Source organism: Notamacropus eugenii, chromosome 2 (assembly GCF_028372415.1).
Source record: "Notamacropus eugenii isolate mMacEug1 chromosome 2, mMacEug1.pri_v2, whole genome shotgun sequence".
Classification (NCBI taxonomy): Eukaryota; Metazoa; Chordata; class Mammalia; order Diprotodontia; family Macropodidae; genus Notamacropus; species Notamacropus eugenii.
This window is the reverse complement of record NC_092873.1, coordinates 326,531,255-326,553,182: the sequence shown is the minus strand read 5'-3', so window position 1 is coordinate 326,553,182 and position 21,928 is coordinate 326,531,255. Positions and strand designations below refer to the sequence as shown.

Sequence of the window (21,928 nt, the reverse complement as noted above, 5' to 3'; positions counted from 1 at the left end):
ACTAAAGAGTATAACCATGTAAGATAACAAAAAGGGATACTGTAGCCAATGAACAAAGGAATTCTATCTCCTTTAAATACAGTTGAAATAAAGTAGGGAATAGACTCATTTGCCACTTTTCTGGAATTCATTCCATTCCATTAGGCAACCCCAGTGGTTGAAAGGTAGAGCTTTCAGCTATCTTCAGGGTTTGGGTTAAGTCCCAGAAAGCAGATGCTAAATGAAGAAAAAAATTTCCAGACCTCTACTTCCCTTTATCCTATCCCCTTCTCTCCTCTATAAAGACCTAAAAAGTTTTAGCAAGAAAAAGCAGTCACTGGTTTCCTAGGAGCACAGCTAGCAAATAATAACCAAGGAGAAGGTTTTTATTCTGCTTTTTAATGGTCTAAAGATTCAACAACTCATTTCTAACTCAGGAAAAAAAATTGCATGAACAAGAATGTGTTTGGGGATGGGGGGCAGTGTAGAAGGTACTGCCACGCGTCATTGTGCTCATTGGGAACAAATACCAGCACAAGCCAAGCCTCTCCCCTTTCTTCCCACTCCAGAACAGCAGCAAGAGAGGTAGCTTGGCCCGACCTCTTTCCCCTAGCCCCTGGCACAAGGGGACAGCCAAGGTTGGGGTCACCAGGAATCTGTGTAGCTAGGCAGGCACCTGAAACTGTCAACCCTGGAAGTTGCCAGGGAATTCAGCAGCCCGGTGTCCCATAGTAGGCAGGCTGGGGGAACTAGTGGCACCATGCCTTCTAGTTCCCAGCTGTGCAGGGGGAAAGAAAAGAAAAACATTGTGTGGGGAGAGCAAACCCCAGCTGACCCCTGCCAACCCCTGCCACTATGTCTGTGGGATACAACTCTACTGGCAAGGTGGGCGCTGAGGCAGCAGTCTGGTAGTCCCAGGGCCCAGTGGGAAGAAGGAGGCATCCCCTCCATTGAAAGGTGAAGCCTCCCAGGCTCATGGAGAAGGAAGCAGGCTGGGCCTCTGGAACCAGAGAGACCTGGGGAGCATGGGGTTGGGGATGGACACTCAAACACAGTCCTGGGGTCCAGGTGGGGAAAGGGGGTCATCACACCCCATCACATGTTTGTGCTCATCCGTGACTGGCTGTTGGCTGGTGTTAGTTCACCCTGGCTCCCTTCTCGAGGAGGAGACTGCAATAAGATAGAGAATAAGTGGGTTGAGCCAACATCTCAAGGAAACAAGTGCTAACAAAGTATCCCTTCCCTTCCTGGTTCTGTTTAATTCCCTGGTCCCTCCTGAGCCCAACAACTGCCTACTACTTTGTTCTTCTCCTCAGCCCTCCTCCCTCATCCGTCCTTCACCTTGACATGGATCTGGTTGCGTAGCACAGCCGCCCGTAGAATCATTGCTTTGGCACGGCGCTGGAATTCTTTGCCCATGAGCAGTGACTTCTCAAAGGTGGTGCTGCGCTGATCCACATCCCGGGCATATAGAATCTGTCAACCAATCAGAGGCTCAGCCATGGACTGGTACCTCCCTTACCCCTCCACTCCCTCACCCTCACTCCACAAAGCCAACTTCTTGCTTCCAAACTTTAGAGGAGATGCAGCTGCAGTCTTTTCTTTTTGAATTCTGTCCTCACCTTGCTATGAGAGTCAATTCGAGCATTGATGAGCCCCTCAAGGATCAGCTGTGTTAGTTCATCTTCTAGTGCAGCCACAGTTGTATTGAAGGCAATGGCCATCTTACGCATGTCAGCAGAGACATAGGGACTGAAATACTGGTAAAGAATACAAGTCAATAGCCATCCTAAGATGTAAAGCATTTTGCAAACCTTTAAGTGTTAAATAAACACTGCTATTGCTGCTGCTACTTCCCTGGCTTCCTGCCCCCATTCCTGTTCCTCAAATGTATAACTCACCTGGATGAGGGCTCGGTTTCGGATCTGGGTATAGAGGGTCCTGACATGGGGGGCCAAATACATGTCCAGCAGCAAGTTGTCCTGCAGCAGAGAACTTGTCAGAGAAATACCAACTACCCTGTCTTCCAACCCCAAAACATACCCCAAAAGAAGGGAAAAAACTTCAGCTAAAAAGGGTTAAATATATCTTAACTAAATTTCCCTCCTGATTGTATTTAGAGGTTCAGTCCTTTTCCTTCCAAGATGCATTTAATGACTTTTCCTCCACGCTTACTGCCCAGCCCACAAACCACTTCCAATCTCAAGCCCCTAACTTCTCAGACCTAGTGAAGCCCTCTGATCAAACCAAATTCCCTTGAGTCTCACCTTCATCTCATCCAGCATCTTTAGGCACGAGGCATATTTAGATTCGTAGAATTTGAAGATGATGTCCCGAACCTGTGGTTCCAGCTCCAAGAACAATTTGAAGGAGCTGCAGACGCCAGACCTCTCAGTTTCCTGGCCCCTTTCAGCCAATAGGAAGGCTCAGGGAAAGGGACGGAGAAAACTGGGCTTGAGAGGCCCTGGGGGCTTGGACTTTTTAGGGAGTAACCCTGGGGAAGAGGCCAGAGAAGGCTTGGGGAACAGGGGTATGTGGATGAGTTGGATTAAAGATGGCCTGAAGTGAGAAACAGGTTATGCTAAGTTGGAGAAACCAACTTCCATTATCCATGGAACCAAGCATCTTCCCTAACCCCCTTCCCACTCCAAACACCAGGGGCACTAACATCCTAACACCCACCTGCTAGAGATGACATTGCGCTGTAGCTCTTGTCGATCAAAGGTGGCCAGGGCACAAAGACCACCATATACAGCCACATTACTGGGGGACAGTAGCTGAGTAGAAAAGCCAAGGATAGAGGGTTCAGGGGCCCAGTGGGCAGAACTGTGGGATAGAATATAACTCAAAGGCCAGCCAAGTGAAGGGGCTTGGGCGAGAGTGAAATAAAAGGATGTTTCTGTCATTGTCCTAGAAGTATCCAAACCAATTTTCTCCAGATTTCCTCCCCACATAGTAGCCACATATTCCTCCCTTCTGTTTTCCCTTTCCTTCTCACCTCAGGGAAATCACAGTGATCAAATGAAGCTAACAGAAAGCACTTGGCCGCCTGCTTATATTTTCGAGCAGCCAACTCAGCCAGGCCTAAAGGGTAGGAAAAAGGAACAACAGAGAAAGTGAAACCAAAATTCACCTAAAGGAAAGCAGCCTTTGGGGAGCCCAGTGGTAAATCCCAAGTAACTGGCCCCTGATCCCAGTTCCCCTGTTAGTTTGGATCTGTACAACTATCAAAAAAAACCCAAAATCCAAAGAGTTAGGAACTCTTTGGTTTCAGCCATGACTAGAGACAATGAGCTTTTCTATACTTCCTGAAAACTATGATTCACCTTGCCTATATGCTCCAAGGTCAGTGACAAAATATGAGGGTTAGGTAACAGTATATTCTTTCACTCTACAGTTCTGAGAAAGGTGTAGGGAAATTGCCTTCCTCACTCACCCCCCCTCATTTCCCACCCCCAACCTCAGCTGAGGCTCTGACTGGCTTTTCCTTACCTGCTGCACACTTGAGCTTGGTAAGAATGGCTTGGGTCTGGCTGTCCCTTTCCCCTCGCTGCTGTGAAAGGGAAGACGTAGACTAAGAGAATGAACAACCCCCACCAATGTCTTTTCTCTATCCCTTGGGGCCAGCCTGAGAAAGAACAGGGGCAGATAAGATGTTTTGTGTATAATAACTAGGAACAACTTGAAGTGATGCTGAGAAAGGCTACAAAGGAAATCCTACCAGAAGGAGAAAATACATGTGAGTATAATGGGCAGGGAGTGGAAATGAGATCTCTGGGAACACCAAGAAATGGAGCAAACCACAAAAAAGATCAATGGGGAATAATTAAGGCAGCAGCACGGTTACCTCAGCAATCTCAGGAGTAGACTCAGCTTTACTGACATAGCTCAAGACATGGGACCAATTCTGCAAGTAGACACTGACCTGCTGGGCAGAGAGTGTGGCATGTAGTTCAACGGCACCACCTACTGGTCTCATGAGTACCCAGAGGGATGTGGGCTACCTTTCCCAGGTCTCTTTTCCCCTAACCTCTCACTCCCACCTTGATTACGTTGAGGCACATATTGATGACATGTTTGGCGCTGGTGCAATAGTCCCGAGCCCGAGAGTAACACTTGAGGGCATTGCTGAGATCCCCACAGTCCAGATAATGGTCACCCAGGTCATCATGTCCCCGTCTGCCAGGGAGAAGCAGGGGGTGAGGCAGGAAGTTAGCAGTCTATTTCTCCCACATCTGAGCCCCCTGCCTGGCTCCGCCCACTCTTTTCACCTGATGCTCTCCTTGATGGAGTTCCCTTTGTAGTTCTTCAGGTCTGTATCCAACTTCTCCAGTTTTAGCAGCGCCTTCTTTCTTGTGGCTTCCACCCAGGCTGTGTCCAGGGGTGGGGGCTCCACTCCTCCCTCAGGGACAGCATCAGGAGCATTCTGTAGCTCTCTGTTGTCAGGGTGGTGGTGGTAGTAGTAGCAGGAGAAAGATAGCCATATGGGAAGGAGTAGGGGAATGGTAGTAGAAATGAGCAGCCAAGCCATTCAGAGTGAGTGACTAAACCTTTCTCTTCCAGCCCTCTTCATATTTTTTTCTTCCTCTCCTCCAGAATTGATTTTTCTAAACTGCTTTGCTCCCACCATAAGAAACTTTCCCAAAAAGCTAACAGACCTGACTTATACCACCTGCTCCCACTTTCTTCTCTAGGGCCAGGTCCAGAGTGTCCAGGCACCAGACCTTGCTCCTTCAGCCCTTTACAGCTTCTGGGAGCACCTAATCTGGATCTTTACCCCCTTCTCCCACTTCTTCATACCCCACCTGGTGGCTTCAGAGAGCTTCCGGTGGATCTCCTCATAAACATCCACATTGAAGGTCCTCTGCACAAAGGACAATGCCATCTTCAGGGCCTCTACCCGAAGCTGTGGGCAGTGATCTGCGATAAACTGCAGCCGCTCAATGCGCATCAGCCCACTGTAACTGGATGCGTACTGTTCCAGGTCCTGATAGTGAAACAGTAGCCTTAATGCACAGATTCCTCTATTTGGTACCATATAAAGATAAAAGAAGACTGAAGCACAATCCCTGTCCTCAGAGAACATAAGACCTAAGAGTTATTAAAACTCACATACATAAAGAGGCACAGATGCATACAAGTGAAACACATGTACACAAGTGTAGAGGGAAGATAAGTGATCAGAACCAGGGACACAGGTTGCCAGGCAAAGGAGAGGGCATTTGAAGTGTGGGCAAGAAACAAAAAGCTAAGAGGAGGGAATGAACAACATATGTGCAGACCAAAGTGAAGGAGTTTGCTTGCTTGGGGCAAAAGATCCATATTAGGGCTAGAAAAAGTGGAGATGGGTTCATGAGTGGGGTAAATATTCAGTTTTGATGGAATGGGTATTAAGGAGCCACTGCAGGTCTCAAAGTCATGATCATGGTAGTTATTTGAAAAAGACTGTTCTAGCCATCATGTGAGATGTATTCAGGGGATATGAGAAGAGTTAGAACATTACTACTATAGGGCCCCCACCCCTCTCCAGGAGTACTATATACCCATGCAAGCCTAGGGATAATCATTAGGGTACTCTCTGTCATGTAGACCAAAAAGACCCCATCCCAAAGAATTTTCATTTCCAAAGTAGAGGTTTCCCCAGCTGTTCCCTGTCCCATACCAGCGTAGGATTTTCCACCACATAGTTGATGTCTGGTGCATTCTGCTGATCCTCTTGAGGGTCGACATCAATCTGCATGGGTTCCACTGCCCCCTGCAATGCAGATGCCAGTCACCTGTGCACTCAAGCCTGGGAGCTCCCATGGCAAACTAGTATACAATTTTATTCTGGCCCTTTATCCTCCACCTCTCCCCCACCCCCACGAAATCAACCCTGCCCAGGACCGAGATTTTGCCATGTTCTTCTTGGGCACCCGCCCACCAGAGTTTTCCATCCAAAAGAGGCCTCCCACACCCCTAACTTTTCTACCAACCCCATCTCTCTAACACTGACCAACCTGGGGGTAGAGGGAGAGATTAAGGAATTCTTCAGCAGGACCCAGGAGCCCATAAACACAACCTCCCGTACTTGGTTCCCTCCTAACCCACCATGTTTATAAGGGGAAGGCAGAAATGAAGACAACTAGACAGTAACCATTTGGCATCCCCAAGGCAAGTTCCCAACTACTGGCCTGATGTGACTTCCTCAAAGTCATAAAGGAGAAACAGGTGAAACCTCAACCACTGGATGCAAAGGGTACCCTGTTTACATCCTAAGCCATCCCCATACCATCTGTCCTATGTAGATGGAGCAGTAATATTCACAATAGGAGTTACAGCCATTAATATGGGGAAAAGGATAAAGATATCAACTTGGGAAATCATACTGGATATTCCCAAAGCGGAAAAAAATACAAGGGCTGCAAGGCAGCCATCAGCTCCTTCTCCTCCCCTCTACCAGGTTTGGGTAAACCCCAAAAGGCAGGCCACTAAGTAGAGCTTCCAGAAAGTTGGGTCACTGCTATTGCCCCACTCCTCCCCAACCCCACCTCAGGAAAAGCAGTACAGCGGACTCCACAGGCTCCTAAGCATGTAACCAACTACTGAGGAAGAGGAAAGAGGAAAAAGAGTAAAGGGAAGGGGGGAGGGGAAAGTGGTCTGGGACTGCTTTGAGTTCTGCCTAACCTATCTGCTTCTTCCCTCCCCACTCCTTGCCCTCAGCACTGAGTCCCTGATCTTGGGGCTGGCAAAGCAGTGGGGGCCCAGCCACGGCAGGGGGCGGCTGGGGCTCCGCTCCCTCCTCCCTCGCTGGGGACCCCCTCTCCTGGAAGGTACCTCATAGAGCAGCGTACAGGCCGACAGACTGGCGCTCAGGCTGAAGTCTCCGGCTGTGCCAGGGAGGAAGAGGTCTGACCTACTGCTGTGAGGGGTGCAGTACAGATCTGTCACTGATGAGGAGGCTGAGCTGGGGGCCGAGCTATCCCTCATTCTGTCCTGACTTTCTGCACCCCCTGACCCTGACACAGAGCTGGCTGGCTGCTGAAGGGGAGAAACAATGTTAATGTAGGGGGAACCAAAGCACCTCTCCGCCACTGGGAGCGCCTCTATGACGGCCAGAGAGCCGGGCTGTGGCAGGGCTGAGCCGGCGGGGCTCCGCCTCAGAGACCCTGAAACACCAGGGCTGCCCACACCGAGTCCTACGGTGGGAGGACGCACATTTTACGGAGAGGATCTCCACCCAACGGCGGTGGGGGAGGGAGGGGCCTGCGTCCGGGGAACCCCGGCACGGCAGCCGGGTGGGGGCAAGCCCAAGGACAGAGTGGTACGAGGGGGGCAGGAGCTCTCGGAGGGCGGCCCCCCATCTGTCCCGGGTGCTCCATCCACAGAGGATCACAAAGCCCTGTCGAGAAGGGATCCTGGGTCCCTGGGGCGGGGTGAAAGGCCTACCAAGGGCCTAGCCGAGTCCGATCGGACCCGGGCCATCTCCCTGCCCGACCCTGGGAACCCCCTTCCAGGGCCTCGGCCTAGACTGGCCCAGGGAGCGTGGCCTGCAGAGGTCCGGAGGACCAGCTCCCGGGGCGGTGGTGTGTGCAGGAGGCTCAAGGAGAGAGCGAACAAGCCTGGTTTTCCTTCCCCAGGAGCGACCCCGGGGTCAGGACGGCCGCGCCGCCCCGCCCCGCGGGGATCAACAAGCGTTCGCTGCAGGCCTCTCCCCTAGCCCGACGCGAGGAGCCCGTATACCAGGGGCCCCCGGGCGTGCCGGGTCCTGCAGGCTGGGGCCGGCGGAGGCGGAGGCCGGTGCGCCTCGGGGCCCCCTTCGTCCCCTCCCCCGCCCCTCAGTCGGGACATCGCCCGCCAGGATTCTTCCCTCACCGACTCCCGGGACCGTCCCGGGGCTGCGGAGCCAGGGCGGGGCGGGGCCGCGGGGCTCAGGCCGGGCCAGGCGGCACCGCCCCTCGGCTCGTTACCTGCAAATTAAACACCTGAACCGGCAGCGGCATCTTCCTCCTACCCCGCCGCGGCGCCGTCCACATCCGGGTCAGCTGGGCCTCGCCGCAAGCACATCCGGGTCACGGGGGGAGGGGCAGGGAGGGACGGGAAGTAAAGCCGGCTCAGCCGCGGGGGCGGCGGGGACGCCCTTAAAGGGGCCGAAGTCGCCACCGCGGCCCTGCCGTCACCCGCTGGCGCCTCCGTTCCCCTATCTTCTCCCTCCCCAGGCTCGGGGGGTAGGGACGCGTCACGTCCGAGGCGTAGCACTGAGGAGAAACTGAGGCCCGACAAGACGGTGAGGGGCCGGGTGCTTCCCTGTTAGTCCCCTGGGTACTTGGCGTTCGTCAGGAGGCGGCGCCTGGAGCCCGGAGTCCCAGCCGCCCGGCCCGGGCCCGGGGCCCGCGGCGGGGAGGCGGCGATGGCAGGGCCCGGGGCCCGCGGGGGCTGAAGGATGACCTGCACTGGCGTGGGGCTCGGCAAACTCTGCTTCGTGCTGTCCGTGGCCTTGGGAGCCTTCCTGCTGCTGCTGCTGCCCCTCCCCCGCCTCCAGGCTCCCTGGGGGGTCTGGGCCCACCCGCCGCCCCGGCCGCCCCCCACCTGCGAGCAGCCGCCCAGCGCCCCGCGGCCCCTGGAGGGGGGCGTGGCCCCGCCCCTGCAGGACGTCCTCCAGCGGCTCCTGGGGGCGCCCGCCGTGCAGCCCCGGACCCCCGAGAGGCTGGAGCCCAGAGACATCTTCATTGCCGTGAAGACCACCAAGAAGTATCACAAGTCTCGGCTGGAGCTGCTCTTCCGCACCTGGATCTCCCGGGCGCAGCAGCAGGTGGGATGGGCCCCCACGCCCAGCCCATCTCTCTGTGCTGGGGGAGCTGCATCTCAGGAGAAGGCGCCCCGGGGAACCCTGCGCTTAGCGGGCTGCCTGGCACACAGGCGGTTCAGAGGGGCTCCATGGCTTGATTTAGGTGGCGCTCTTCGAGGAGGGGGTGACAGGGAATCTTGGAATTGGAAGGGACCTCAGGAGTTACTTAGTGCTAAATCTGGCACACATAGTTTGCTCTTTATGAGGGATTCATGAATTGGCTTAGGGGGAACCTGAGGGGACCCTGAGATGACCTAGGGAGTTTCCCAGAATTCATCACTAGTCCTGGCACTAATAGGCACTTCATAAATACTTGCTGACTTTAGGTGGACCTCTATCTGAGAACAAAGCTAATACATAACTACTCACCTATAACATTCTTTCCTGAAGACCACCAGGGATAAGGGAACCCCCATTCTCTGAACATTCCATTCATCTCCCATTCCCCCCCAGGATGCTTAACCTGTTTCCTGGAGGCTGGAGTAATACTCTCCATCCTACATTTTATTTTTAGCTTTGTTTAACAAAAACAGCCTTTTAAATGTGTTGTTGTCAAGGCAACAAGCCTTTAGGAGCTTACTGTTTGGCTGACGTTGTGCTAAGGGGACCTGCTTTCAAGGGATGCTCCCTAACGGAGAGACACTACATGCAACAACTCTTAGGGACATACAAGATTATATACAGGGGAGATTAGAAGTAAACTCTTAGGGAAGGCACTAGTACTGGGAAGATTTCTTGGAGAAGGGAGAATTTGAGCTGAGTTTGAAGGAAGCCAGGAGGAAGAAACAAGCAGGGAGAGAGACTTTCTGGCGGAAGGGACAGCCAGTGAAAAATGTGGGGGAGGGGGAATTGGAAACTTTCACTTTGCTGACAGATGACTAGAGCAGCTTCTTATGTGCTTAACACCGTTCTGGGGATTGGAGGAAAGAAAAGGGGAATGAGAAAGATCCTACCCTCTAGGACCTTACTGTTTAGGAGGGGGAGATAAAATGTAAATAAGCAAACATTTATTAAGCACCTACTTTGTACCAGGCATTGTGCTATTTACCTGGGTAACTAGACTGTAGGTAGTCATGAGGGCTTTGGAGAAAGGCAGACTAGAGCCTATCCATCTGTGTGGAGTAGGGAATCGGTAAGATGTGAATTCATATCTGGCCTCAGATGGTGTACTCCCCCAATCATGTGACCCTGGGCAACTGGATCTCTGTCTCAATTTCCTCATTTGTAAAGTGGGAATAATAATAGCATTTCAGAGTTGATGTAAGGATAAAATGAAATACATATTTGTGAAGCACTTAGGACTGTTACTGGAATAGTAGACACTATACATACGATGGTTGCTTTTGTCGTTATTTTTAAGGTGGTGAGTGGCGTTCAGCTGAACCTTGAAAAATGGGTAGGATGTTGACTGGCAGAGTATTCTCAAACATAGGAAATAGCATGAACACAGACATAGATAGAGGATAGGGACTTGTTCAAGGAGTGGCAAATAGTACAGATTGGCTGGACCACATATTCTGGTTTATGAAAGAGAAAAAGAGGGAAAGCAGATTGGGATTGAATTGTGAAAAGTTTTGTATGACTAGGCTAAGGAGTTTGGCTAGGGTTGGGGGTGGGATGTCCACTGTTTTTGAGTAGTAGAGTGGTGTGACTAGGAAAGTAGGTTGGTATAGTATTGGAGCATGGATTGATTTCCCTCCGGGATTGGGATCAACTGTTATTCTTTTCTTGCTCCTTTCAGCCATGAGAGTTGTTGAACAAAAAAAAGGAGAAAACGTAATTAGCCAACAGACTTATAACTTGGAGTTAGAAAACCTGGATTTTTGTTGAAGAAGCACTATGATGTAGTGGAAAGAGGAGTGAATTTGGAGTCTGAGGACCTGTGTTTGAATCCCAGCTGTGCTACTCCCTGTGTGATCTTGGGCAAGTTACCTAATCTCTCTGGCCCTCAGTTTCCCCATCTTTAAAATGAGAAGTTTCAGCTAGATGACTTCTAAGATTGCTTTCAATTCTAAATCCTATGAACAGGTAGGTCAGGGAAAGAGCTATATAGGCACATTACCTTTACTCTCCCAACAGATCTGAGGCCAGGGATCAGGGAATCCAGAGAAGATAACCCTGCATCAAGCCAGCATTATGGATTGCTCCAAGATTTGTTAGTGTATTGTTACATTTTTTTAATTCAACCTCAAAACACCTCTATGAGGTATAGGTATTACCTCTGTTTTACTGATGAGAATGATGGTCTACAGACTCTGGGAACTTCCTTGAACCTTCCCATTTAATCTGGCTTTTCATACCCAAATCTGTTACCCTTAACCTAGCCTGGCTGTCCTTTGTCTGTTGCCTCCCATCCTTTATTTCTTCCCACCCAAGCCTCTGTTGTCTGATACTTCCCTGATTGCCTCCAGCTGTTTCCCACCCTAGATCCGTCATTCCAGTCCCATCAGGACCACTTGGCCACCCCTAGATCTTTCCCGAGTTCTTTCTGTATATAAATTCCACCAGGCACTCATTCAGTCCAGCTCTTATTCTGTCTAGCTGAGATTCTTTCTGGTCCGCTTGTCAATACAATTGTCACAAATGGTTAGGCTTCTTAAGAGTCAACCCATAATGATAAACTTTGTTTTACTTTGGCTGAAAAAAAGGCTTGAGTTGAATTCATTCAGCAGAACCTAGTGTGTCAGTGTTTTGGGGTCCCAAGCACCCTAAACTTCAACATTATGGTTCCCTGACCTCAACATATAAAGGTTAAATATGTCAGTCATCTGTCTAGTGAATGCCAGAGGTAAGATTTAAATGTGGGTCTCTCCTGATTCTAATCTTGAAAACACTGACTAAAACATTGGCAGAGATAAGGGCCCTTTAAAGGGCAGTCCATGGTAGGCTACATAGGCAACCAACAAGGCTAGTCAGGGACTCCCAGAAAGATGCCATTTTTTTCAACCCTTTGGTCTAATTTTTTTTCTTCCAGACCTTTATCTTCACAGATGGTGAAGACCCAGAGTTACGGCTTCGAGCAGGTAATTAAGCTGTCTGTCATATCTATTTGTACTGAATACTGGCATCACATGTGCCAGGTAATGAGGATGAGGGATATTTGGCTTCCTTTTTCTACCCAAGAGCTTGGAACCAGAGCAGCTTTAACTCACTAGAATGGTTATTGATTTCTACATATGAGAAACCCATTGGGTAGAGTCTCCAAGGGCTACTAAGGTTGTCACTGTCCCTTTCCTATTTAAAAAAAAGTTAACTTTTTAATGAATAAATCACTTTGACTACATAGATAGACACACCAGAACTAAAACATAAGCTAGATTATATTGAGCCTTAACATTTGGCTGTCCTCCAGCATGCCATATGATCTGGGAGAGTAGAAATGGACAACAGAATTTACCAAGTAGCTATTCTCTGCTCACAGTTTTCTGATTTCCACTTCTGCAGTATTTTCAGTTTATGCCTGTGACTGGGGTTATGCCTCAGGTCAGGACTTGTGATTTCATTGAGGGATAACTTTTTGTAGGTACACTTCCTGTTTTATCCACTCTGCAGATTGACAGCTCATTTGCAAAAAATAGTCTTAGAGAGTTGCCTGGTGGCACGGAATATTTAAGTGACTGGCCAGGGTTACTTAGCTGACCAGAGGCAGAATTTGAATTCAGATCTTCTTGATTCCAAGGCCAGCCCTCTATCCACTGTACCAAGCTGCCTTTCTTAATGTTTCATACTAAAATAACAAGTCCTGAAGTAATCCTCACATTGACTGCCATCTTGCCTTCCCTCCCATTCACCCATCCCTTATTCTATCTAGGAGATCATGTCATCAACACCAATTGTTCTGCCATGCACACACGCCAGGCACTTTGCTGCAAGATGTCTGTGGAGTATGACAAGTTCATCGAGTCAGGAAGGAAGTACGTGAGTTGCCAATGTAGGAAACTAGTAGGGGTCACTCGGGAAACCTAGAAATCCCAGCTATCGATTCCTAAGACAGCCTGTTTTTATGGGCCTTCATCCCCCAGCTCTCGGTCCTCCCCCAACTCTTTCAGCTGCCAGAGCTAAACAGCTGGGCTCACTGAAGCTGCCAAGAGTAATAGTTCCCACCCTACCTAATGGGGTTCTTTCCTTCTTATGCCTTGCAGATGGTTCTGCCACGTGGATGATGACAATTATGTGAACTCAAAAGGGCTCCTACAGTTGCTTTCTGGTTTCTCCCCAAGTCAGGATGTCTATGTGGGGCGACCTAGTCTGGACCACCCTATTGAGGCAGCTGACAGAGGCCAGGGAAGTGGAACCGTGAGTGATCTGGAAACTTTTATTTTTATATTTACTTTCTGGAAGTGGGAGGATCAGGGTGGGAGGTTGGGAAGTGGAAAAACTGAGAGAACTTAAGACTAGGAAGCAAGGAATCTGGGATGCCACTTGTCTTTCTTGCCTGTATGACCTTGGGCAAGTCCTCTAACCCTGATGGGCTTCCTCTGTAAAGTGAGGGAATTGGACTAGATGACCTCCAGGTTTCCTTTCAGCCCTAGATCTTTCAGCTGTGATCTGACTGTGAAAGTGGTAGAAATAGAAAAGCATTTAGTAGCAGGAGGTAAAAGGCTGAACTGGGATTTTCCAGGAAGCTGGAAGCCAGATGAAGGCATCTCAGAGCAGCTAGATATAAAGAGGAAGAGACTGCACTAAGAACCTAGAAAGTGATCAGTGGAAAATGATTGCTTTTCAAGCAAGGTAGAATCTAGAGAGGAAGTTTGGGGGAGAGAAGGTGATAAGGAAAACATTTTTTCCTGGACCAGAGACCAGGATCTCTAGGGCTTATATTTATGTCTTAAAAGAGCATTGTAGTCTTATGAGTTACTTTTATATGCATCATCCTATTTGCTGCTGTGAGGTTGGTAGAGTAGGTACTCTGGTCTCCATTTTACCAGTGAGAAAACTGAGGCTCAGAAGAATTAATGTCTTACTTAAGAGCTGGAATTTGAACCTGGATCCCTTCCTTCAGTTCCAGTGCTCTTTCTACCCAACAGTGCTGTCAGACTAGGAACTCCAGACAAAGGACAGGCTCTGGAAAGTGAATTTGGTAGCAAGGGAAAGGTGAGATCTGATGTGCCAGCCCTAAGGAATGTAGCCTGTCACCCACCAGCCCTTGATGTTGGGTTCTCTCTGCTTACCTCCCAGGCGTCTACAGTCAAATTCTGGTTTGCTACAGGAGGAGCTGGGTTCTGCATCAGCAGAGGTCTTGCCCTCAAAATGAGTCCCTGGGCCAGGTGAGTGGGAGCCTCTGGGCTTCCTGGCTCTAAGCAGCCAGCTCAGGACAAGGTGGGAAGGGCAGACACAGGCACGTTCTAAGCAATCTCTCCCTTTCCCTGCAGCCTGGGCAACTTCATCAGCACTGCAGAGAAAGTCAGACTTCCCGATGACTGCACCATTGGCTATATCATTGAAGGACTGCTGCAGGTGAAACTATTGCATAGCACCCTCTTCCACTCACACCTGGAGAACTTGCAGAGATTGCCAGCTGACACCCTGCTCAGACAGGTACCACTCCCAGCCCCTGCCATACTGGCCAGCTCTCAGATTTAGGGCTCACTCTCTTTTGAGTCCATGGTCAGCTCTCTGCTACCTGGGGTCATGCTACTTGGAAATTACCATCTCCCTTATGGGACTGTCTCTTTGAATCTCTGTCTGTCTGTCTCAAGTGAGTTGTTCCCTCAACTTGGCCTTGGAACTCTGTTGAACTGACTCTTCATCTTCGGGAGGTACTGTCTCCTGGACAAATTAATTTGCTGCCAGGTGTCTTGGCTGAGGCAGAAAGGAGAAGAGAGAGTGAAAGCTCTCTCCTGCCACTCCTCCTGACCTTGAACCTGACTCCACTGCTGCTCTTTAAATTCACAAATCTGCTGGGCTGGAGAATTGTTCTCAAATTAACCTTTTACTCTTGAGGAAACTAGGGGCAGGGACTTGCCTGGGGTCATATAGCTAATAAGAATATGATGCAGGATTTGAATCAAGTCCTGTGATTCCAAATCCTGAACTCCATTCACCACAACACATTGCCTAACAAAACTCAACTATCTCCATTCTCATATTCTTGTTATAACTGAAACTAGAAGACCTAAAGATCACTTCATCAAGCATTTATTAAGTACTTAGCTCTGGGCACTGTGCTAGTTATCCAGCTTTCAAAGACAAAACAAAAATCTTTCCCTGATCTCAGTGAGTTTATGCTCTAATGGGATGATGCAGTTTTCAAACAGAAAAATACAGTGTGATTTAAAGAAGGAAAGAGAGCTAGGGGTATCTGGGAAAGCTTCCTGTAGGAGGCTCCTGGACAGGTGGCCTTGAAGAAAGGATTCTGAGGTGAACTGAGGGGGATGCATGGTAAGGATGCCAGCATGAGGGCAGACTGAACAAAGTCACAGAGGCAGGAGAAGGAGTGCCAAGTGCACAGGACAGAAAATAGGGCCTGCTCAGCAAGAGTGAAGAGCTTGTGAAAGAGAAGGGTCTAAAATAAGTGTGCTAGGAAGGGCTTTCAGTGCCCTGCTAAAGAGTTTAGGTTTGTCTTTGAGTCACTTGGTTTGACATTAGAATTATTTATCATTTACTTTAAAATTATCCTTTTGGTAGTTGTGTGGAAGGTGGATTGTAGAAGGTAGGAAGCCCAATTAGATGTTTGTCCCTGTAGTCCAGGCAGCTTCATAAAAGACACCTCTAAGCTTTCCTTGGAGAGGCCAATAAGAGTTACAGAACTGATTTCATTGTGTACCTACATTCAAGGAGAAATACCATTTCATGGCAATCTGAGTTACCTTGCCTTATCTTTCAGAGCTCATAATGAGTGTAACAAACCATATAGAAGTTAAGATCATAGATTTAAGGCCAGAAGGGACCAATATAGTCTCATTTTATAGAGAAAGAAACTGAGGCCCAGGGAGGTTGTAACTTCACCAAGGTCATGTGGATTTGAACCCATCTAAATCCAGACAAAAACAAAACAATCTCTGTCTTTAACGAGCTTACATTTTATTGGGGGAGCCACATGGTCATAAATAAGGTAATTTTGAGGGAAGAAATACTAGCAGTTAGGGGGAACCAGGAAAATCTTCATGTGCTTCAGCTGAGTTGATACTGAGGAGAAAGAACATTTCAGATGTGGGGAGACAGCCCCCGAAAAGGCATAGAGATAGGTGATGGAGTGTCCTGTATTGTTGTTGTGTTTGTCCTTCGTTCTCAAAGAGGACCATGACATCAAGATGACATAACTTGCAGTTGATTTTGATTTGAGGAAGGGGGTACTGTGCAAGGTCACCAGGCTCACTTTCTCTTCCAGAGCCATCTGGGTCCAGTGGCCTGATATTCATCAGGATGACTGAAGATGGCTCAGCCAGGATGCATTAGGAGACCCTGGCCATTTTTCAGTTTCCTATATAAGGAACAGTAGGAAGACTAGTGTTGTTGGACCTTAGCATGTGTGAAGGAGAGTAACATATAATTAGACTAGAAAGAAGGTAGGTAGGGACCTGGTTGTGAATCAGTCATTCAACAAGTATTAAACACCTACTATGTGCCAGGCATTGGCCGAAGGCCCCAGGATATAAGTACAAAGAATGAAACAATCCTTCCTTGCAAGACGTTTACATTCTAAGGGCTTTAAATGCCAAATAAAGGAATTTCTGTTTGATCCTAGAGGCAGTAGGGAGCTACTGGAATTTGAGTGGAAGAGTGATGTGATTAGACCTGCATTTTAGGAATTTTGGCACTTGTGGAGAGAAATTTGAGATAGGGCTGCCAGGTAGGAGGCCATCACAATGGTCCAGAAAGTGATGAGAGCCTGAATGAAGGTGGTGTCCAGGCAGAATTAAGAGATGACAAGCTCTAATAACAGATTCCAGATGTGGGGTGGGGAATAGAGGAATTGAGGATGATTCTAGGATAGAGAACCTAGGTGCTTGGAAGGATGAATGTAATTCCCCTAATACAAACAGGTAGCTTAAGAGAAAGATTGGGGGAGAAGAGGGTACAGGGCACATAATAAGTTCTATTTGGGACATATGATGCTTAAAAATGTTCAGTAGCTAGTAATGTGAGATTATCGTACAGGAGAGACACAAAGGCTAGATGTACCGATTTCGGAGTCATCTGCATGGAGGTGGTAATTATATCCATGGGAGCTGATGAGATCACCAGATGAGAGAGTGTAAAGAGAGAAGATTACAGGGTCCAGGGTAGAGCCTGGGGGTACACCCACAGTTGGGGTTGGAATGTGGAAGATGATTCAGGAAAGGAGCCTGAAAAGGAGAGGTCAGACAAGTAGAGGGCAGAGTACCACAAAGACCTGGAGAAGAGAAGAGGACAGTCAGCAGGGCCAGGTTGTATGTGGTAGACAAGAAGGACAGAGAAAAAGCTATCACATGGGGCAAACTTGAGTGAACCTGGAAATTGTATTGCCTGGGGCTCTTAGTTGTGGAGAAGTGCAGCCAGCAAGAGGAGGCTTGAAAGGAGTCTGTGTTTGTAGGATGGGGGGGATGTGGTCATGTTTGTAGGCATCAAAGAATGAACCAGGAGTAAATGTTTGTTGAAAGGAGAAGAGAATGCTTCAGGGGTTGCCATGACAGCTGTGAGTAGTTCAGTGGAAAGGGCATTGACTCTGGAGCCAGAGAACCCAAGTGCAAACCCTGCCTCCAGCTCTTACTGCCTCTTTGGCCTTGGAGAGATCCCTTCTCCTCCTTGGACTTCAGTTTTCTCATCTATAAACTGATTTGGAATAGATTACTTCTGAGGCTCCTTTCATGTGTAACATCTATAATTCTGTGTGCAAGAAGGATAATAGCCCCAGAGAACCAGGAAAAATGGGAAGAAATTACAGAGAGACAAATTAAAGCTCACTGTCAGGAAATACTTTAAACAATTTGAACTAACCAAAATTGGAACAAATCTTGAGAAGGGATGGTTTTCTTCTCATTTTGGAAGATTTTCCATTTTGAGAGGACTACATGTCAGGAATGTTGTAGTGCTTTCACTGAGCTGGATGGCTGCTGAGATCGCTTCCAGCTCCCAAATTCTACGAATGAACAAATGCAGACTCAGTAATAGGCTATTATGTTTGTTATCTGATGACCAGCCTGGGTGAATTTGCCAAGGCTCACTAGCAGATTAACTACAAACAGTATGATGAAGTTTTGGGTTACACCCTCTCTTAAAGATTGTCTGTCCAGAGGGATAGCAGTTTTCATTGGTGAAAGGAGCACCTATACCAATGGAATTGTATGTTGAAATATATACCCTGAATACTCAGTGACCTTAGTCACAAAGCTAGCATTGGCAAAAGCTATGTTGAAAATACGGTTTATTTAAATAATTATTTTAAATTATGTAATTATTTAGATGATTATTTAAATAAATCTTTATTTTTGATATTTTTTATTAAAAATGTGATTTGAAATCATGAAAGTGTCTAAGAATTTGTAGATTTCTCAAAAGTCTCACATGTCTACATCATGAGTATTTTATTCTGAAGAAAAGTCACAGTGGTGAGTGTAGAACACTATCATACAAAAAAATGCAGCTTCACTGTCTTAACAGACAGGAACAACTGGTTACAGATGTCTAAGTTCTTTCATAATTAATTAGTTGAATGTGTGCAGTCAGATTGTCGATTGGGTAAAGAAAACATCAGTGTAAATACTGGATTAGGATATGGGTTGAAGACACTCTGCCTGATGATTAAAGCCACCCCAATCCAACCTATTTAAAAGGGCTGTTTAAACTCTGAAAAATAGGAAGTGGACCAAAGTAAATATATTAAGTCTGTCACTACTTTAAGAAGTTTAACTTTTGCCAAATGGTGCATGTATGTGAGCAGGCTAGAAAAGCCTGGAAAGTACTTGAATACTTGGGAAAAGGGCACCTGAGAGTTGATCACTTACTTCCCAAGCAATTTGCCTGCTTTTTCATCTCTCCAGCATCTTTGTGAAAATGAGCTATACGTACTTGTTGGGTTTCCTTAATGAAAACATGAGAAGTGAATAGTCAGGCTTTCAAAGAAACTGACCACATCATTAGCATGATGAAACAGTTGTCTTGAGAAGTGTAGAGAATTTGAGATTATGTCTATTATTTACTTTTTCACATTTTGAAATTGTGAAAAAAGAGTTGTATTTGAAATCAGGAATCTATTTCAGCTTGTGTTTTTTTAATATTAAATTTAACTTGGTAGTATTAACTGCTTTCTTCTGTGTATTTTTTAAATGTTCCATTGATATTCTTTCTTTTTTAAATCACTGTTATTAACCATTAGGGTTTTTTCAATAGCTCATTTATGACTTTTTCCATTTTTTTTCTGATACTGGGTTATTTAAATTCTCTATTTCTTGTTCTAAAAATCTGAACTTTTTTATATTCTTTACAAATATTCATCCATCTCATTTGTTGATGTATTTTCCCCCCAGCATAACCTTCTTAGGCAATATAGTTTCTAATATTTCCCTTCATTTCCTCTTCATTTGTTGTAAGGTCTCCCATTTCATTTTTTATATGAGCAGTTCAGTTTTTCTCTTCTCTCTAATGTATTTCATTAGTTTAAAATATAGCTTCTTGTTTTATTTATTAACTCAACAAGGTTCTTTGAGTTATGTGATTTCTATCTGTTTAATAAGGGTATTGGGTGTGATTTGTTGCTTTTTAGTTGTAGGCTTCATTCCTTGATTTGTCCTTTCTTTTTTTTGAGATAAAGTATTTAAAGGTATGTTTTTCCTCAGGATTGCTTTAAGCTACATACCAGTAAACTATCTCAGTTATTTTCTTTGATGAAATTAGGTGATTTTTACTTTGACTCACCAATGCTTTGTGATTAAATTATTTAGTGGCAGCTGGTGCAATGGACCTGGAGTCAGGAAGATCTGAGTTTACATCCAGCCTTTGATACTTAGTAGCTGTTTGATCATAGACAACTTGCTTAATCTCTCTCTGCTTCAATTTCCTCATCTCTAAAATGGGGTTGATAATGATAGCATGTCCCAAGGTGGTTATTGTTTTTTTAAATAAGTTTTTTAAAAAATATTTTCTGTTTCTTAAATATCACCATAGTTATCCCATGTGACCCTTTCCTTTGCCCTCCCAGTGAGCCAACTCATTTGACAATAGTACTTCTTTAGAGAGGAAAAAAATCAGCACAAATATGTATCAACATTGAAAAAGTCTGAAAACATGTTCACTGTGTAACACCAGTGTATCTTCTACCTCCACAGAGGGTTAGGTTGGGAATGTCTTCTAATATCTCTTCATTTGAGTCCTATTTGATCTTTATCATTTTGCACCATTTACTTTTTATTTTTGGTATGTCATTCTTTCATTTACATTGTTGTAGTTACTAGTATATTGTTTTCCTGGCTCTTCTTGCTTCACTCTGCATCACTTCTTATAGATCTTTGCATGCTTCTCTGTATTCATCACATGTATCATTTCTTACAGCATAGTAGTAGTATTCCATTACATTTGTAATGTACCACAATTGTTTAGCCCTTCTCCACTTGATAGGCATCTGCTTTGTTTCCAATTCTTTCCAATTCCAGATTGCTTCCCAGAATGGTTGTATCATTTCATAACTCCACCAACAATGTATTAACATTTCTAACTTTCCACAACCCATCCAACATTAACTGTTGATATTTTTTTGTCACTTTGGCCAATTTGTTGGATATGAGGTAAAGCTTCAAGGTTGTTTTGATTTGCTTTTCGCATTTGGACCATTTTTTCAAATGGTTATGAATGCTTATTAGTTCTTTAAAGAATGGTTTGTTCATTTCCTTTGACCATTTTTCTATTCAGGAATATGTTAGTCTTAGTAATTGTTTCTTCTCAGGGTGGTTGTGAGGATCAGATGAGATAATATTTATAAGCACTTTGCAAACTTTAAAGTGCCTGATAAATGTTAGCTATTGGTGGTGGTGGTAGTAGTCGTAGTCGTAGTCGTAGTCGTAGTCGTAGTCGTAGTCGTAGTCGTAGTAGTCGTCATCTCCATTTAATCTAAATCCTTTCTCCAAATAGACTTTATTAGAATTTTTGTTGCTTTGTGGTCAGTCAAGAATTTAATAACTCTGCTTTTCTGCGTTTTATGAGATTTTATGCCGTTACTACATGGTCAGTTTTTGCATGTCTGCCATGTACCACTGAAAAATAGTGTTTATAGCTTTCTATTCCTGATCAGTAGTCAGCAGAAGGCTATCATTTTCTAAAGTAGGCTAACTTTTCTAAAATTCCATTCGAGTTAGTAACTTCTTTATAATTTATCTTTTCAAAGTGTTTGCTTAGGTCATAAAGAGGCACACTGAGGTCTCTAGCTATTAGTCTTGCCGTCAATTTTACCCTCTATTAATACTAGCTAGCAGGTATATAGCACTTTATGGTATACAAAGTACTTTGCATTAGTTTTCATTTAGTCTTCACAACAACCTTGTAAGGTGGGTGCTGTTATTATCCCCATTTTATAGATAAGTATACTGAGGTTAAGAGAAGGCAAGATTTAAAATTAGTCTTTGTGACTCCAAGTCACTATACTTTTCCCACTGTACTACCAGGCTGCCTAATCTTTAATTTGATTAACTTTCCTTTTTGAGAATTTAGATACTATGCCATCAAGTATGTATATACTAAGTGCTAATAATATTTTAATGTCTATAGTGTCTTTAAGCATAATGTAGTTTCTCAACTTCTCTCTTTTAACCATGCCTGTTTTTGTTTTTGTTTTGTTTGCTATCTTGATTGCTACCCTTGCTTTCAAAAAAATTCTCCTGAAGCATAAGAAATTCTGTTATCCTCCTCATTTCAACCCTTTGTGAATCTTTGTTTCACATGTATTTCTTGTAACAGTTGTCGAGTTGGAAGTTTGGTGAAAAAAGGCAAACAGGCTGAATGCATATTGTTTATTCCCTTAAAGCTGGCAGTTACATGATCATGGAGCCAGAAAAACTTCTGACTGACTGTTACAGAAATAACCAGGCTTAAATCTGTTTAGGACAATCCAAGATGGTCTGTGTCCTTCAGATTTATGATCTCCATGAGTGATTTAACTAGACCATGAGAAAGGAATTTCTTAATTGCATAGGTTGTAAATACAGTAAGATA

The 21,928-nt window shown here is 46.0% G+C and overlaps 2 protein-coding genes across 3 annotated transcripts in view; one reads left to right on the top strand and one right to left on the bottom strand.

Moving 5' to 3' along the window:
• Positions 1-358: 358 nt before the first annotated feature.
• GPS1 (G protein pathway suppressor 1) lies at positions 359-8,703 on the bottom strand. Its single transcript, XM_072645398.1, is given in 16 exon segments — positions 359-1,149; positions 1,321-1,455; positions 1,602-1,739; positions 1,881-1,961; positions 2,247-2,352; positions 2,662-2,756; positions 2,978-3,063; positions 3,472-3,529; positions 3,827-3,904; positions 4,023-4,158; positions 4,251-4,415; positions 4,785-4,966; positions 5,642-5,734; positions 7,043-7,157; positions 7,929-8,094; positions 8,097-8,703. Coding segments are annotated over 16 exon segments (2,301 nt in total). The 5' UTR covers positions 8,689-8,703; the 3' UTR covers positions 359-1,074.
• RFNG (RFNG O-fucosylpeptide 3-beta-N-acetylglucosaminyltransferase) overlaps positions 8,164-21,928 on the top strand; it is a 33,266-nt gene continuing 19,501 nt past the window's right edge. The window contains exons 1-6 of one of the 2 annotated variants that reach the window (XM_072645401.1): positions 8,164-8,245; positions 11,781-11,829; positions 12,618-12,720; positions 12,949-13,102; positions 13,985-14,073; positions 14,179-14,344. In XM_072645401.1, the coding sequence (XP_072501502.1) occupies positions 12,650-12,720; positions 12,949-13,102; positions 13,985-14,073; positions 14,179-14,344 (480 nt within the window). In that variant the 5' untranslated portion in view covers positions 8,164-8,245; positions 11,781-11,829; positions 12,618-12,649. Of the gene's footprint in view, positions 8,246-10,547; positions 10,730-11,780; positions 11,830-12,617; positions 12,721-12,948; positions 13,103-13,984; positions 14,074-14,178; positions 14,345-21,928 lie in introns of those variants that run through there. The other variant, XM_072645402.1, reaches the window with a different exon arrangement.